Below are 17,125 nucleotides of genomic sequence, written 5' to 3'. Positions count from 1 at the left end.
ATTCACCCCACCCCGTCTACCGCGCCCTTGAGCGTGACGCCACCTCTGCCTGGGTCACTTCCGTTATCTGTACAATCCTTATTTGGGCAAAGCTACGCCCGGTGACTGGCGGCTCATTAACATAATATATTCGTGAAGGCCGTCGCGAGTTTATTGCAACGGGTTTCAGCACCCACGCCCCATCCCTCCACGTATGGCCCGGGCTCATTAACATAATTTATTTAAATTAGGACCCGCTCGTTGCGGGAGGGGAGTGTCTTGTACCACGCAAGTGACGTCATCTCCTGCTGCCGGGTGACGTCACGATGTAACAGAAATCTGCCGCTCCGCGCGTGAACTGAAATCCGAGGTGAGAAATTCTCATCGCGGTTGTGGTGGTGGTCGTTGTGCTGGTGGTTGTTGTTTACCAAGGTAGAGCCTCGCTCTCTCGTAGGGATGTCAATTGAGTAGCAGCGAGCATGGGAATCGATGTCCAGGTTGGAACTTTACAACGCGGGGCCTAGCCACGCGGGGCCTTGCCTCCTGCCCTCGCCTGATCGCGTTTGCTTCAATTATCTCGCTTAGTTGAGCAATCTTTGTAAGAAAGTAATCTACCAGGCTATGCGTTTATTGTGTGTTGACCGACTCTCTGTGTTGCATTGCATTACATTTCCAAATTTTACTCAGTTTGTTTGATTAAGTGAGCTTTTGATTTAAAGCTTTCTTGACTGCAGGGATTCATATTCTTGGTTCTGTCGGTAAAGTTACCACCACGTAGAAGGGAAACAATAAAATAATAAAAATATAAAACAATAAAATTCTCACGACATTTCGACTGCAACACAAGCAATCATCATCAGGTGTGAAAACCATCAGCAAGAAAATGTTCTTGTGTTGCTGTGGTTTTCACACCTGATGATGATTGCTCGTCTTGCAGTCGAAACGTGAGAATTTTATTGTTTTATATTTTTATTATTTTATTGTTTCCCTTCTACGTGGTGACTTTACCGAAAGAACCAAGATTATAAGTGAGCTTTCTCTCTCTCTCTGCGTGTGCTCGTGTTATTATTATTTCCTGCAGTCACCAAAGTTCCAAATCTCTCATTGACACAAGGCCGTAATGATAATGTTATAATAGTTATGATATATATTGGTGGGGGACATATCCCCCCCCAATAATCAAATATGCTCAAAATATATTGCATTAAAAATGTTATTTAAAATAATAATTGCTATGCTATGTTAATAAAAACAATTTGCTAAACCTTGGCCACAAAATGTGGACTTGTCTTCACGTAACAATGCGTAGATTTGTGTTTGTATGATTGCCTTGTACTTTATGAATCCCTAATCTCTGCCAATACATACTATGAAACAAGAAAAGTTAAAGAATAAACAACACAGAGCAATGTAATACAATACAATATTATACATTATTGTATCAAATAAAACAAAAATTCCATCCCATGTGTTAGTGAAATTTTTCAATATTTTAGGAAATGTCAGGAAATTAGTTTTCAAATTTAGATTTTTCTTTCTGGGGGGGGGGGGGACCCCAGACCCCCTGGTAGATTTGGTCCCCCCCAATGTTGACTCCATGGCTACGGCCTTGCATTGACTCACGGATTTCTCTACACCCCCTCCCCTCTCTCTCTGCCCCCCTCTCTCTCTATTTAAGGCCTCGACACTGAGGCGTTGTTTCTCTGTGTGCCTACAGTGAGGGAAAAAAGTATTTGATCCCCTGCTGATTTTGTACGTTTGCCCACTGACAAGGAAATGATCGGTCTATAATTTTAATGGTAGGTTTATTTGAACAGTGAGAGACAGAATAACAACAAGAAAATCCAGATAAACGCATGTCAAAAATGTTATAAATTGATTCGCATTTTAATGAGGGAAATAAGTATTTGACCCCCTCTCAATCGGAAAGATTTCTGGCTCCCAGGTGTCTTTTATACAGGTAACGAGCTGAGATTAGGAGCACACTCTTAAAGGGAGTGCCCCTTATCTCAGCTCATTACCTGTATAAAAGACACCTGTCCACAGAAGCAATCAATCAATCAGATCCCAAATTCTCCACCATGGCCAAGACCAAAGAGCTCTCCAAGGATGTCAGGGACAAGATTGTAGACCTACACAAGGCTTGAATGGGCTACAAGACCATTGCCAAGCAGCTTGGTGAGAAGGTGACAACAGTTGGTGCGATTATTCGCAAATGGAAGAAACGCAAAAAAACTGTCAATCTCCTTCGGCCTGGGGCTCCATGCAAGATCTCACCTCGTGGAGTTGCAATGATCATGAGAACGGTGAGGAATCAGCCCAGAACTACACGGGAGGATCTTGTCAATGATCTCAAGGCAGCTGGGACCATAGTCACCAAGAAAACAATTGATAACACACTTCACCGTGAAGGACTGAAATCCTGCAGCACCTGCAAGGTTTCCCTGCTCAAGAAAGCACATATACATGCCCGTCTGAAGTTTGCCAATGAACATCTGAATGATTCAGAGGACAACTGGGTGAAAGTGTTTTGGTCGGATTAGACCAAAATGGAGCTCTTTGGCATCAACTCAACTCGCCGTGTTTGGAGGAGGAGGAATGCTGCCTATGACCCCAAGAACACCATCCCCACCGTCAAACATGGAGGTGGAAACATGCTTTGGGGTGTTTTTCTGTTAAGGGGACAGGACAACTTCACCGCATCAAAGGGACGATGGATGGGGCCATGTACCGTCAAATCTTGGGTGAGAACTTCCTTCCCTCAGCCAGGGCATTGAAAATGGATGGTGGATGGGTATTCCAGCATGACAATGACCCAAAACACACGGCCAAGGCAACAAAGGAGTGGCTCAAGAAGAAGCACATTTAGGTCCTGGGGTGGCCTAGCCAGTCTCCTGACCTTAATCCCATAGGAAATCTGGAGGGAGTTGAAGGTTCGAGTTGACAAACGTCAGCCTTGAAACCTTAATGACTTGGAGAAGATCTGCAAAGAGGAGTGGGACAAAATCCCTCCTGAGATGTGTGCAAACTTGGTGGCCAACTACAAGAAACGTCTGACCTCTGTGATTGCCAACAAGGGTTTAGCCACCAAGTACTAAGTCATGTTTTGCAGAGGGGTCAAATACTTTTTTCCCTCATTAAAATGCAAGTAAATTTATAACATTTTTGACATGCGTTTATCTGGATTTTTTGTTGTTATTCTGTCTCTCACTGTTCAAATAAACCTTCCATTAAAATTATAGACTGATCATTTCTTTGTCAGTGGGCAAACGTACAAAATCAGCAGGGGATCAAATACTTTTTTTCCCTCACTGTATGTATCTCTCTCTGTGTGTCTCTGTGTTATCTCTCTCTGTCTATGTGTCTCCGTGTCTGTGTTTTGTCTCTCTTTCAAATTGAGCAATCTTTGGAAGAACGTTATCAACCAGGTGGGGTGTTGACTCTTATGTTGGCCGACTCTCTGTGTTGTATTGCATTACATTTCTATTCTAGATTTTAAAGCTTTCGTGACTGCTAGGATCCATACTCTTTGGTGCTATTGGGTAAAGTCACGTAGGTAAAAAATAAAATAACAAAAATCACGACGTTTCGGCCACAACACAAGCGGCCTTCATCAGGTGAAGGGACGAGACTGTCTGGAGGACAGCACATAATTACAAGTTACCGTTGTAATTATGTGTAAGATGTACCCTTTTTTGAGCTGCCGTTTTGTATTTACAAGAGGTGGTCCTTTTTTGAGTTGCCGTTTTGTATGTGTAAGATGTTGCGTGTTTGAGCTGCCGCTCTCGCTCTGGCCCCTCCCCCCCTCCAACCGTATTTCCTATTTAAGCTTCTGTTCATCCCTCCCCCCCCTCTCTCTCTGCCTCCCTGTCCGTCTTTCCTCCCTCCTTACCTCTTGGTGGACTTGTATATGTATTTCTACTGACCGTGTACCTCGTATTTTTCATTCTATCTATGCTGGTATCTGCAATCCAAAGGTTGAACATGAAATTTAACACTCTTCTGAAATTTGTGGTCCGCCAGGAGATCATACAAACTCCACTCACTCTGTAGAACAGGGGGAGATCATACAAACTCCACTCACTCTGTAGAAGAGGGGGAGATCACACAAACTCCACTCACTCTGTAGAACAGGGGGAGATCATACAAACTCCACTCTGTAGAACAGGGGGAGATCATACAAACTCCACTCACTCTGTAGAACAGGGGGATATCACACAAACTCCACTCTCTAGAACGGGGATATCATACAAACTGCACTCACTCTGTAGAACAGGGGGAGATCATACAAACTCCACTCTCTAGAACAGGGGGAGATCATACAAACTCTACCCTCGCTAACTTTGCAAAACAGAAGGATATAATACTAACTCCACTCGCTATTATCAGGTAAGCTACTTTACGTAACTTTCAGCCAAGGATTATTCAATGCGCACTATAACTGCAGTTTGTGTGTTTTCATGGTTTTGGTCGAACAGTTGGTTAATATAGCAGCAGACACAACACCGTGCATTACTAGGCAAGAACCAGGCTCTTCCACGTGGGCGACCCACTAGGCCCAAACTCGTGGTCGGCGAGGCACCGATGTCCGTGTGGACGTGGAACCGTGCCCCTAACGCTGTTCTTGCCATTGTTGTTGCTGCTTCTGCTGTTGTTGTTGTTGCTGTGACACCTCTCAGCGTGGTTGTCTCTCTTTCGTCTCATTGGGCACCCTGCCTCGTTCTCTCGTCCGGAAGACTCCACCGTCCATTTCAACTGGGTGGACCCCTTGCCCTCTGAATCTGGTAAGACCTTCACACATTCGAACCTCATGGTGTGACCTCGGGGTCCCGTAAGCCCCCGGCTCTCGCACGAACTGCGTTGCGACGCCATTGTATATCTGTTGAAGGCGAACTATTCCTCTCGACGAGCTTTACACGATGCGCTAATCAAAGTTTTGTTCAGTCTGCGCATTCGTCCTCGCTGCTGTGCTTGGACGACGCACGACGAGGACAGAATTATCTCAGCGCCAGGTGGGTCACGGCGTTTACGTGCGCGGTGGGAACGGAGTCGCCCAAAATAAATGAATTTCGATTTTGACTTCCGTTTGTTTCATTTCACGTCAGGGGCTCTTCGACAACATCGACCGCCGCTGAGTTGTCACGTGACTGTTCGTTACTGCACCCCCCACCACCCCCCACCCCCCCTTTGCATTTTACAATTCTCACGAAGAAAAATTAGTTGCAAAGAAAAATAAAATACAAACATCATCCCAATGTCTGTGTTCACTTTCATTATTTTTTTTGTATCTCGAAACTTAAACTCAAAATGTCAATGCCAAGACAACTATCTCCCCATCCCCATGTAGACTGTAACAGGTTGTAGGGGCAAGTGGTGCTAGTAGCGAGCAGCAGCACCTACGGCGACACCGCCCTCGGGGGGGGGGGGGGGGGGGGCAGGGTCAAGGTCAGGCACGGGGTAAAGGTCAAAGTCAGGAGCATCAAGGTCAAGGTCACGACCGGGGTGATGGTCAAGAGCCAATCCAGCTCGTGCCCTCACACTTGGGGAGCAGGACCCCTCTGGAGGGTGCAGCTCCACGCCACCAAATCGCTGCACCGCCACCGCCGCTCCCACAACGCAGCAGGGACGTTGCAGCAGTCAGAACAAAGGTTTTGGATATCCACTGCGGTCATTCTCAATGCAGCAACGGACGGAGGCCTCCACCCACCCACCACCCACTTTACATCGCCGTCGGTAAATCACGCGTCACGCATTGAGACTCTACAGGAGCACCGTCAGTAGTGGGCGCAGTGGTGGCTGGGAGATGTTAACTACCTCGCCTGGTGTACAGGAGGTCGTGGGTTAGATCATGTCTCTGAGAGATGTTAACTACCTCGCCTGGTATACAGGAGGTCGTGGGTTGGATCATGTCCCTGAGAGATGTTAACTACCTCGCCTGGTCTACAGGAGGTCGTGGGTTAGATCATGTCCCTGAGAGATGTTAACTACCTCGCCTGGTCTACAGGAGTTTGTGGGTTAGATCATGTCCCTGAGAGATGTTAAGTACCTCGCCTGGTGTACAGGAGGTCGTGGGTTCGATCATGTCCCTGAGAGATGTTAACTACCTCACCTGGTGTACAGGAGGTCGTGGGTTAGATCATGTCCCTGAGAGATGTTAATTCCTCGCCTGGTATTAAGGAGGTCGTGGGTTAGATCATGTCCCTGAGAGATGTTAACTACCTCGCCTGGTCTACAGGAGGTCGTGGGTTAGATCATGTCCCTGAGAGATGTGAACTACCTCGCCTGGTGTACAGGAGGTCGTGGGTTAGATCATGTCTCTGAGAGATGTTAACTACCTCGCCTGGTCTACAGGAGGTCGTGGGTTAGATCATGTCCCTGAGAGATGTGAACTACCTCGCCTGGTGTACAGGTCGTGGGTTAGATCATGTCTCTGAGATATGTTAACTACCTCGCCTGGTGTACAGGAGGTCGTGGGTTAGATCATGTCCCTGAGAGATGTGAACTACCTCGCCTAGTGTACAGGAGGTCGTGGGTTAGATCATGTCCCTGAGAGATGTCAACTACCTCGCCTGGTGTACAGGAGGTCGTGGGTTAGATCATGTCCCTGAGAGATGTTAACTACCTCGCCTGGTGTACAGGAGGTCGTGGGTTAGATCATGTCCCTGAGAGATGTTAACTACCTCGCCTGGTCTACAGGAGGTCGTGGGTTAGATCATGTCCCTGAGAGATGTTAACTACCTCGCCTGGTCAACAGGAGGTCGTGGGTTAGATCATGTCTCTGAAAGATGTTAACTACCTCGCCTGGTCTACAGGAGTTCGTGGGTTAGATCATGTCCCTGAGAGATGTTAACTACCTCGCCTGGTGTACAGGAGGTCGTGGGTTCGATCCTGACTTTGACGATGCCTGCTGCTGCTGTATATTTGGAGTTTGTGTGCCTCTCATCACGGTGGCTGAGATGTTACCGACCTCACCTGGTGTACAGGAGGTCGTGGGTTCGATCCTGACCCTGACGATCATCACGGGGGCTGTGAGATGTTAACTACCTCGCCTGGTGTACAGGAGGTCGTGGGTTAGATCATGTCCCTGAGAGATGTTAACTACCTCGCCTGGTGTACAGGAAGTCGTGGGTTAGATCATGTCCCTGAGAGATGTTAACTACCTCGCCTGGTATACAGGAAGTCGTGGGTTAGATCATGTCCCTGAGAGATGTTAACTACCTCGCCTGGTATACAGGAGGTCGTGGGTTCGATCCTGACCCTGACGATCGTCACGGGGGCTGTGAGATATTAACTACCTCGCCTGGTATACAGGTGGTCGTGGGTTAGATCATGTCCCTGAGAGATGTTAACTACCTCGCCTGGTATACAGGTGGTCGTCGGTTCGATCCTGACCCTGACGATGCCTGCTGCTGCTGTATATTTGGAGTTTGTGTGCCTCTCATCACGGTGGCTATGAGATGTTAACTACCTCGCCTGATGTACAGGAGGTCGTGGGTTCGATCCTGATCCTGACGATGCCTGCTGCTGCTGCTGTATATTTGGAGTTTGTGTCTCTCTCTCCGTGATCGTGTGGATGTTTCTCCGGGTCCTCCGGTATTTGGCTGCGATCCATGTCCACGTGATAAGCCAACTAAGTTGAACTTTCATTTGTGGCCAGGTCGCTTCTGAAAAATAGCTACGTAGCTCTGTGGAGACTTATAAATATATTTTTTACGTAAAAAATTGTTTATTATAACATATTAAATATAAAATATAATATAACCATTAAAATAAAATGCTATATTATATGAAATAAATCTATAAAAAGAATTATGAACAAAAAGGTGTATTATATATTTAATATTATAATATGAAATGTAATAAAACCATTAAGGGGCCATCAATTTAGTCGGCACGCAAAAATCTGTCAAAACTTGACCCCTCCCTCCCTGTACGCACGCGGAATTTTTACACCACCACCACCAGCACCACCCATCAGCACCACCCACCACCAGCAGCACCAGCAGCACCACCACTACCACCACCAGCACCACCAGCAGCAGCACCACCAGCAGCAACACCACCCATCAGCACCACCCACCACCAGCACCACCCCCCTCAGCACCACCACCAGCACCACCACCCCCCTCAGCACCACCAGCAGCAGCAGCAGCAGCACCACCACCACCAGCACCACCACCATTACGATCCACTACCACCACGATCCACCAGCACCACCACCACCACGATCCACCAGCATTACGATCCACCACCACGATCCACCAGCACCACGATCCACCACCACGATCCAGCACCACCACGATCCAGCACCACCACCATCAGCTCCATGGCTTCGGGATTTGTCCGCACGACGTCTATGTACAGCAGCAGGAGGAGGAGGCGTCTGGGGTCTCTCCTCGCCGTCTGCGTCGCCGCCACCGCCGTCTACGCGGTGGTGACCGCTCACGAAGGTAACGAGACGAGTGGGGAGCTCACAAAGTGTGTCACACTGTCACACTGTGTGTGACAGTGTGACACTGTGTTAGTGTCACACACACAGTGTGTGACACTAACAGTGTCACACACACAGTGTGTGTGTGTGTGACACTGTGTGTGTGTGTAACACTGTGTGTTACACACACACACAGTGTGTGTATAACACACACACTGTGTGTGTGTGTGTTACACACAGTGTGTTATACACACTGTGTTATACACAGTGTGTTATATACAGTGTGTTATATACACTGTGTGTTACACACACTGTGTGTTATACACACACACTGTAACACTCCCTCCCTCCTTGACCCCGTGACCCCCGACGCTCGTCCTGACCCCGTCACCACCCGGGGGGCGGCTCCCCCCTCCCCCCTGCGTGCAGGGCGGGGCCAGCCCCAGCGCCCCTCCCTGCAGGACGGCCTCCCGGCCAACGTCACGGCGGTGGTGGGGAGCGACGCTCAGCTCCGCTGCGTCGTTCTGAAGGGCAGCGATGGCGGCGATGAACACCACCACCAGCAGCACCAGCACCACGTGCAGTGGCTCAAGCACGTGGAGGTGAACGGGAGCCTGGAGGCGCCCAACGGCTCGCCCTACGTGCGCATTGTCACGGTGAGCGAGCGAGGCACGGGGGCACTCACTCACCACTCACTCACCCACTCACTCACCACTCACTCACCCACTCACCCACACTCACTCACCCACTTACTCACCCACTCACCCACACTCACTCACTCAACCACTCACTCACCCACTCACTCACCCACTCACCCACTCACTCACTCATCCACTCACTCACTCACCCACTTACCCACTCACTCACCCACTCACTCACCCACTCACCCACTCACTCACCCACTCACTCACCCACTCACTCACCCACTCACCTACTCACTCACCCACTCACCCACCCACTCACTGACCCACTCACCCACTCACACACCCACTCACCCACCCACCCACTCACTCACCCACCCACCCACCCACTCACCCACCCACCCACCCACTCACTCACCCACTCACCCACCCACCTACCTACCCACCCACTCACTCACCCACCCACCCACCCACTCACCCACCCACCCACCCACTCACTCACCCATCCACCCATCCAAACTCAGTGGAGGCCGACATCACCCTCAACACAACAGGACCCAGCAGCTCCCCGCTTGGCTCAGACTCTACGCGTTCGCTGAGTGACGACAGATACAAAAAAATGAACCCCACGTTGGCGTGGGAACGCAAGATTCTGACTTCCTCTCGTCTCTCTCTCTCCGTGCCGCCCGTCGGTTCGCATCAAGACGGTCGGAGTGGAGGTCACGGACGTGGAGACGAACGTCCTCTACCTGCGCAACGTCAGCACGGACGACTCGGGCCGCTACACCTGCCTGGCGGTCAACGCCGTGGGGTTCGCTCGGCGCTCCGCCTGGCTGCTCGTCGTGCCGGGCGAGACACCGGCGGGGGGCCGCACGCTCGCCGCCACGACGACCTCGGGGGCCGGGAAGATGTTGACCACCTCGCCTGGTACGCAGGAGGTCGTGGGTTCCATCCCGACCCTGACGACGCCTGCTGCTGCTGTATATTTGTGGAGTTTGCGTCTCTCTCTCTGTCATCATCATCATCCTCACGGTGGCTAGGGAGACGTGACAACAAGAGTGACCCCGGCAGTGTCTCTCGCCACTGCCGGGGTCACCGTGTGTCACCGTGTGTCACCGTGTGTCACCGTGTGTGTGTCACCGTGTGTCACCGCGTGTCACCGTGCGTGTGTCACCGTGTGTCACCGTCTGTGTGTGTGTGTCACCGTGTGTCACCGTGTGTCACCGTGCGTGTGTCACCGTGTGTCACCGTGTGTGTGTCACCGTGTGACACACAGTGTGTAACACAGTGTGTGACACACAGTGTCACACACTGTGTGACACTGTGTGTCACACTCCCTCCCTCCCTCTCCTCCCTCTCCTCCCTCCCTCCTTGACCCCGTGACCCCCGACGCTCGTCCTGACCCCGCCACCACCCGGGGGGTGGCTCCCCCCTCCCCCCTCCCCCCGGCGTGCAGGGCGGGGCCAGCCCCAGCGCCCCTCCCTGCAGGACGGCCTCCCGGCCAACGTCACGGCGGTGGTGGGGAGCGACGCTCAGCTCCGCTGCGTCGTTCTGAAGGGCAGCAATGGTGGCGATGAGCACCACAACAACCACCACCACGTGCAGTGGCTCAAGCACGTGGAGGTGAATGGGAGTCTGGAAGCACCCAACGGCTCGCCCTACGTACGCATTGTCACGGTGAGCGAGCGAGGCACGAGGGGACTCACTCACTCACCACTCACCCACCCACTCACTCACCCACTCACTCACTCACCCACTCACACACTCACACACTCACTCACCCACTCACCCACTCACACACTCACTCACCCACTCACACACTCACACACTCACTCACCCACTCACACACTCACTCACCCACTCACACACTCACTCACCCACTCACTCACTCACCCACTCACTCACCCACTCACCCACTCACCCACCCACTCACTCACTCACTCACCCACCCACTCACCCACTCACTCACTCACCCACTCACTCACTCACCCACCCACTCACACACTCACCCACTCACTCACCCACTCACTCACTCACCCACCCACTCACTCACTCACTCACCCACCCACTCACCCACTCACTCACCCACTCACTCACTCACCCACTCACTCGCCCACTCACTCACCCACCCACCCACTCACCCACCCACCCACCCAATCTCAGCGGAGTCCGACGTCGCCCTCAACACAACAGGACCCAGCAGCTCCCCGCTTGGCTCAGACTCTACGCGTTCGCTGAGTGACAACAAATACAAAAATATAAACCCCACGTTGGCGTGGGAACGCAAGATTCTGACTTCCTCCCGCCTCGCTCTCTCCGTGCCGCCCGTCGGTTCGCGTCAAGACGGTCGAAGTGGAGGTCACGGACGTGGAGACGAACGTCCTCTACCTGCGCAACGTCAGCACGGACGACTCGGGCCGCTACACCTGCCTGGCGGTCAACGCCGTGGGGTTCGCTCGGCGCTCCGCCTGGCTGCTCGTCGTGCCGGGCGAGACGCCGGCGGGGGGCCGCACGCTCGCCGCCACGACGATCGCGGGGGCCGGGAAGATGTTGACCGCCTCGCCTGGTACGCAGGAGGTCGTGGGTTTCATCCCGACCCTGACGACGCCTGCTGCTGCTGTATATGTGGAGTTTGCGTCTCTCTCTGTCATCGTCATCATCGTCATCATCACGGTGGCTAGGGAGATGTGACAACAAGAGTGACCCCAAGGTCACCGTGTGTCACCGTGTGTCACCGTGTGTGTGTCACCGTGTGTCACCGTGTGTGTGTCACCGTGTGTCACCGTGTGTGTGTCACCGCGTGTCACCGTGTGTCACCGTGTGTGTGTCACCGTGTGTCACCGTGTGTGTCACCGTGTGCCACCGTGTGTCACCGTGCGTCACCGTGTGTCACTGTGTGTCACCGTGTGTGTGTCACCGTGTGTGTGTCACCGTGCGTGTGTCACCGTGTGTCACCGTGTGTCACCGTGTGTGTGTCACCGTGCTCACCGTGTGTCACCATGTGTGTGTCACCGTGTGTCACCGTGTGTCACCGTGCGTGTGTCACCATGTGCTCCCCGCTTGTCACCGTGTAACACCGTGTGTGTGTCACCTTGTGTCACCGTGTGTCACCGTGTGTGTGTCACCGTGTGTCACCGTGTGTCACCGTGTGTCACCATGTGCTTCCCGCGTGCGTCAGCGATGTTTACCAACGTCCCTGTCACAGTGGAGGCGGGGTCACCGTGTGTGTGTCACCGTGTGTCACCGTGTGTCACCGCGTATCACCGTGCGTGTGCTCCCCGTGTGTCACCGTGCGTGTGTCACCGTGTGTCACCGTGTGTGTGTGTGTGTGCTCCCCGTGTGTCACCGTGTGTCACCGTGTGTCACCGTGTGTGTGTCACCGTGTGTCACCGTGTGTCACCGTGTGTCACCATGTGCTTCCCGCGTGCGTCAGCGATGTTTACCAACGTCCCTGTCACAGTGGAGGCGGGGTCACCGTGTGTGTGTCACCGTGTGTCACCGTGTGTCACCGCGTATCACCGTGCGTGTGCTCCCCGTGTGTCACCGTGCGTGTGTCACCGTGTGTCACCGTGTGTGTGTGTGTGTGCTCCCCGTGTGTCACCGTGTGTCACCGTGTGTCACCGTGTGTGTGTATGCTCCCCGTGTGTCACCGTGTGTGTGCTCTCCGTGTGCGTGTCAGCGATGTTTCCCGATGTCTCCGTCACGGTGGAGGCCGTCTCGGCCGCTCCCTTGACGGCGGGCGACGTTTCTTGCACCGCCGGCTTCCTCCTGCTGACCGCCATCGCCGGCGTCGCCGCCTTCTGCCTCACGCAGACGCGGAGGGCGAGGAGAGAGTCGACCGGCGGAGAGGTGGAGATGCAGGTACAGTTGAGGTGGTGGTGGTGGTGGTGGGGGTGGTGGTGGTCGTGGAGGTGGTGGTGGAGGTGGTGGTGGAGGTGGCGGTGGCGGTGTGTTGTGGTGGTGGTGGCGGTGGAGGTGGCGGTGACGGTGTGTGGTGGCGGTGGTGGCGGTGGCGGCGGTGGCGGTGGCAGTGGCGATGGCGGAGGCGGCGGCGGAGGCGGAGGCGGCGGCGGCGGTGGCGGTGGCGGCGGAGGCGGTAGTGGCGGTGGTGGTGGCGGAGGCAGTGGAGGTGGCGGTGGCGGTGGAGGTTGTGGTGGAGGTGGAGGTGGCTGTGGCGGTGGTGGTGGAGGTGGTGGTGGTGGCGGTGGTGGTGGTGGTGGAGGTGGTGGTGGTGGTGGTGGATTGGCAGTCACTTGTAAGTGCAATAAACTAGTTTTAATAACAATGATAATGATAAAAACAACGATAATAATGGTAACAATGATAATAAAGGGGGAGTAGTTTGCATGTCTCTGCCATCATCATCATCATCCTCATCACGGTGGCTACGTAGATGTTCACTGTGAAAAGAGTGACCCCGGCACTCTTTTTCACAACATTAAACAAACGTTAAACAAACGTTTGGCGCTGAGCAGTAATGTTTAGTGTGCCTCCCAACATGCAAAACAAACTTGAAATTTGGCATTTGGGTAGCTTCCAGACTGTACACAATGCAAAAAGTATAAAAATAGACTCGTGTATTTTGCACGTCAAGTGAGCGGTGACGTCGCGTCTGTGATGTCACCGGCATGCGGCAGCGTCACGCGGTCTGCCTGCTGACGTCATCCCTCCCCAAGCCTCCGCGTAGGCCGTGTGTCCCGCACAGACGCGCCGCATCATTGTCTCGATGTTCTGAGTCAACGCGGCTGTTTCCAGTTCGCCCTCATAAACACAAAGCAGAAGGTTCGTCTTCTTAGCTCTTTCGGTAAAGTCACGTTGAAGGGAAACAATAAAATAATAAAATAAAGTCTTCTTTGGTTCTTTCGGTAAAGTCACCACGTAGAATGAGAATAAAATAATAAATTGATAAAATAAAATAAGACAATAAAATTATCTTATTTTATCAATGTATTATTTTATTCTCATTCTACGTGATGGTGACTTTACCGAAAGAACCAAAGAAGATGAATCCTTGCAGTCACGAAAGCTTTAAATCGAAATAAAATAAAGATTCGTCTGTTTGTGCGAAGCGGCAAAAAACTCTCGAACGCTGACCCTCCAACGTCATGAAATTTCGTTTTTGGTTCTTTCGGTAAAGTCGCTGCGTAGAATGAGAATAAAATAATAAATTAATAGAATAAAATAACACAATAAAATTCTCACGACGTTTCGGCCACGACACAAGTGGCCCTCTTCAGGTTGGACGACAGGTCTGTTCCTTTCACCTGAAGAGGGCCACTTGTGTTGTGGCCAAAACGTCGTGAGAATTTTATTGTGTTATTTTATTAATTTATTATTTTATTCTCATTCTACGTGTTGGTGACTTTACCGAAAGAACCAAAGAAGATGAATCCTTGCAGTCACGAAAGCTTTAAATCGTCATGAAATTTGCACAGCTTACGCCGTCTGGAATTTCTAAGGGAACGCGACGATTCTCAGCTCGCCACATCATTCCATTTCCGAGTTGCCTGGTTAAGGTTCAATTTCCTTGAGTGAAAGACATCCGATTTAGTTAAATTGATTTGTTTCGGATGTTTTTCTTTCTTGCAGGCATCAATGTTTTTTCAGGGTTTTCCAGTGAAATAAAAGGGAATATTAAATTAATCCAAGACGATAATCCAAGTCCCGGGCGAAGCCGGGTAGTAAAGCTCGTTCGTAATAAAGGCTGTCACAAGTCCTACCTGCCTCACGTGGATTTACAATTCCAGTTACGTACGAATAAGGTGCGCAGAGGTTGATCAAATACAACTGTAAAAGCGAGGTATTGTTGTATAAGCTGCGTGGAATTAACTGCGTATAGTCTTACTCGGGGTCAAGAGGTTGATCAAATACAACTGTAAAAGCGAGGCTATTGTATAAACTGAGCGGGATTAACTTCGTATAGTCTTACTCGGGGTCAAGAGGTTGATCAAATACAACTGTAAAAGCGAGGTTATTGTTGTTTAACCTGAGCAGGATTAACTGTGTATAGTCTTACTCAGGGTCAAGAGGTTGATCAAATACAACTGTAAAAGCGAGGTTATTGTTGTTTAACCTGAGCAGGATTAACTGTGTATAGTCTTACTCAGGGTCAAGAGGTTGATCAAATACAACTGTAAAAGCGAGGCTATTGTTGTATAAGCTGCGCGGGATTGACTGCGTATAGTCTTACTCGGGGTCAAGAGGTTGATCAAATACAACTGTAAAAGCGAGGTATTGTTGTATAAGCTGAGCAGGATTAACTGTGTATAGTCTTACTCGGGGTCAAGAGGTTGATCAAATACAAATGTAAAAGCGAGGCTATTGTATAAGCTGCGCGGGATTGACTGTGTATAGTCTTACTCAGGGTCAAGAGGTTGATCAAATACAACTGTAAAAGCGAGGTTATTGTTGTTTAACCTGAGCAGGATTAACTGTGTATAGTCTTACTCAGGGTCAAGAGGTTGATCAAATACAACTGTAAAAGCGAGGTTATTGTTGTTTAACCTGAGCAGGATTAACTGTGTATAGTCTTACTCAGGGTCAAGAGGTTGATCAAATACAACTGTAAAAGCGAGGCTATTGTTGTATAAGCTGCGCGGGATTGACTGCGTATAGTCTTACTCGGGGTCAAGAGGTTGATCAAATACAACTGTAAAAGCGAGGTATTGTTGTATAAGCTGAGCAGGATTAACTGTGTATAGTCTTACTCGGGGTCAAGAGGTTGATCAAATACAAATGTAAAAGCGAGGCTATTGTATAAGCTGCGCGGGATTGACTGTGTATAGTCTTACTCAGGGTCAAGAGGTTGATCAAATACAACTGTAAAAGCGAGGTGTTGATGTATAAGCTGAGCGGGATTAACTGCGTATTGTCTTACTCGGGGTCAAGAGGTTGATCAAACTCAACTGTAAAAGCGAGGTGTTGTTGTATAAGCTGAGCGGTATTAACTGTGTATAGTCTTACTCGGGGTCAAGAGGTTGATCAAATACAACTGTAAAAGTGAAGTGTTGTTGTAAAAACTTAGCTGTATTAACTGCGTATTGTCTTACTCGGGGTCAAGAGGTTGATCAAACACAACTGTAAAAGCGAGGTGTTGTTGTATAAGCTGAGCGGTATTAACTGCGTATAGTCTTACTCGGGGTCAAGAGGTTGAACATTCAAATGAAAGTCGAAGTTCGACTTGGGCCATAATCCGTCAGAGGTGATAACAAAAAAACCGAGCACCACAAAGGCCCTTCTCTCTTAAAAAACACATCCCGAGTAGGCGTATGTATTAATATATAACGCGAGACACGGTCGTGCACACATCAAACTCTCCCGTACTGCAGCCTGAGCTGCCAATGCGCCCAGTCGCCGCTATCCACATCTTCAGTTGCATTGTCGTTGTAAGACGCTGTTTGTAATCGTGGTCGTCTTTCGCGTCGCAGCAATGAGGGATCTTCACGACGAGCTCACAGCTGCCAATCTGGGAAGGGTGGCGGCAATGCTTGGGTGAGCAGTAGCAGCAGCAGAAGAAGAGACGCTTTGAAATGGGTTCCATTGGCAAAGAAGTCAGCGGCTCTCGTCTGGTACGGCCACCGAGGGAGGAGGAAGTGGGGCAAGCCCCCCCAAGTTCGGGGTTTGCTCCGACAAGCCCACAGCTGCGAGCCACAGCGGTCTCCGCCGCTGGCAGCAAACTCTGAGTCTGAACCGACGACGTTCCACAAATACGCAGCCCCCTACGCGCCAACACCGACGTCGCATCGAACAAACATCCACTGAATTAATCTTTGTTTTTTTCGGTAAAGTCACGTAGAAATGAGAAAAAATAAAATTACATAATATGCGACTTTTCGATTGCAACGCAAGCAATCATCATCAGGTAGAGGAAACACAACCGCAGATATATATACTGACCTTAAGGAGAAGGAATTAACACAGATATACCAGGGGATACAGAGAGACGGAGCATCACACTTATCAAACAGGGTTTTTGCAAAATTTGGAAACTGTACAAAGCAACACAGACGGTCGGTTAAAACACAACGCATGGTCTGGTTGAATACGCTATTTCAAAGATTGTTAAATTGTAAGT

The 17,125-nt window shown here is 50.6% G+C and overlaps 1 protein-coding gene and 1 long non-coding RNA gene across 2 annotated transcripts; both read left to right on the top strand.

Annotated features, from left to right (window-relative positions):
* Nucleotides 1–262: 262 nt before the first annotated feature.
* LOC142922426 (uncharacterized) lies at nt 263–8,333 on the top strand. The gene is made up of 3 exons (XR_012940050.1): nt 263–349; nt 4,659–4,763; nt 7,945–8,333. It is a non-coding gene; the product is annotated as an uncharacterized LOC142922426 (long non-coding RNA).
* A 2-nt stretch (nt 8,334–8,335) lies between these two features.
* On the top strand, nt 8,336–14,768 carry LOC142922429 (uncharacterized). The gene is made up of 7 exons (XM_076063230.1): nt 8,336–8,429; nt 8,840–9,066; nt 9,756–9,978; nt 10,508–10,728; nt 11,395–11,617; nt 12,731–12,912; nt 14,641–14,768. Exons 1-7 carry the CDS (start codon nt 8,336–8,338, stop codon nt 14,674–14,676), a joined length of 1,206 nt encoding a protein of 401 aa, XP_075919345.1. The 3' UTR covers nt 14,677–14,768.
* Nucleotides 14,769–17,125: the final 2,357 nt, after the last annotated feature.

This window comes from Petromyzon marinus, unplaced genomic scaffold (genome assembly GCF_048934315.1).
Source record: "Petromyzon marinus isolate PM22_M1 ecotype Great Lakes invasive population unplaced genomic scaffold, UKy_Petmar_22M1.pri1.0 PM_G_Scaffold_94, whole genome shotgun sequence".
In the NCBI taxonomy this organism is placed as follows: domain Eukaryota; kingdom Metazoa; phylum Chordata; class Hyperoartia; order Petromyzontiformes; family Petromyzontidae; genus Petromyzon; species Petromyzon marinus.
This window is presented reverse-complemented; position numbering and strand designations above follow the sequence as displayed.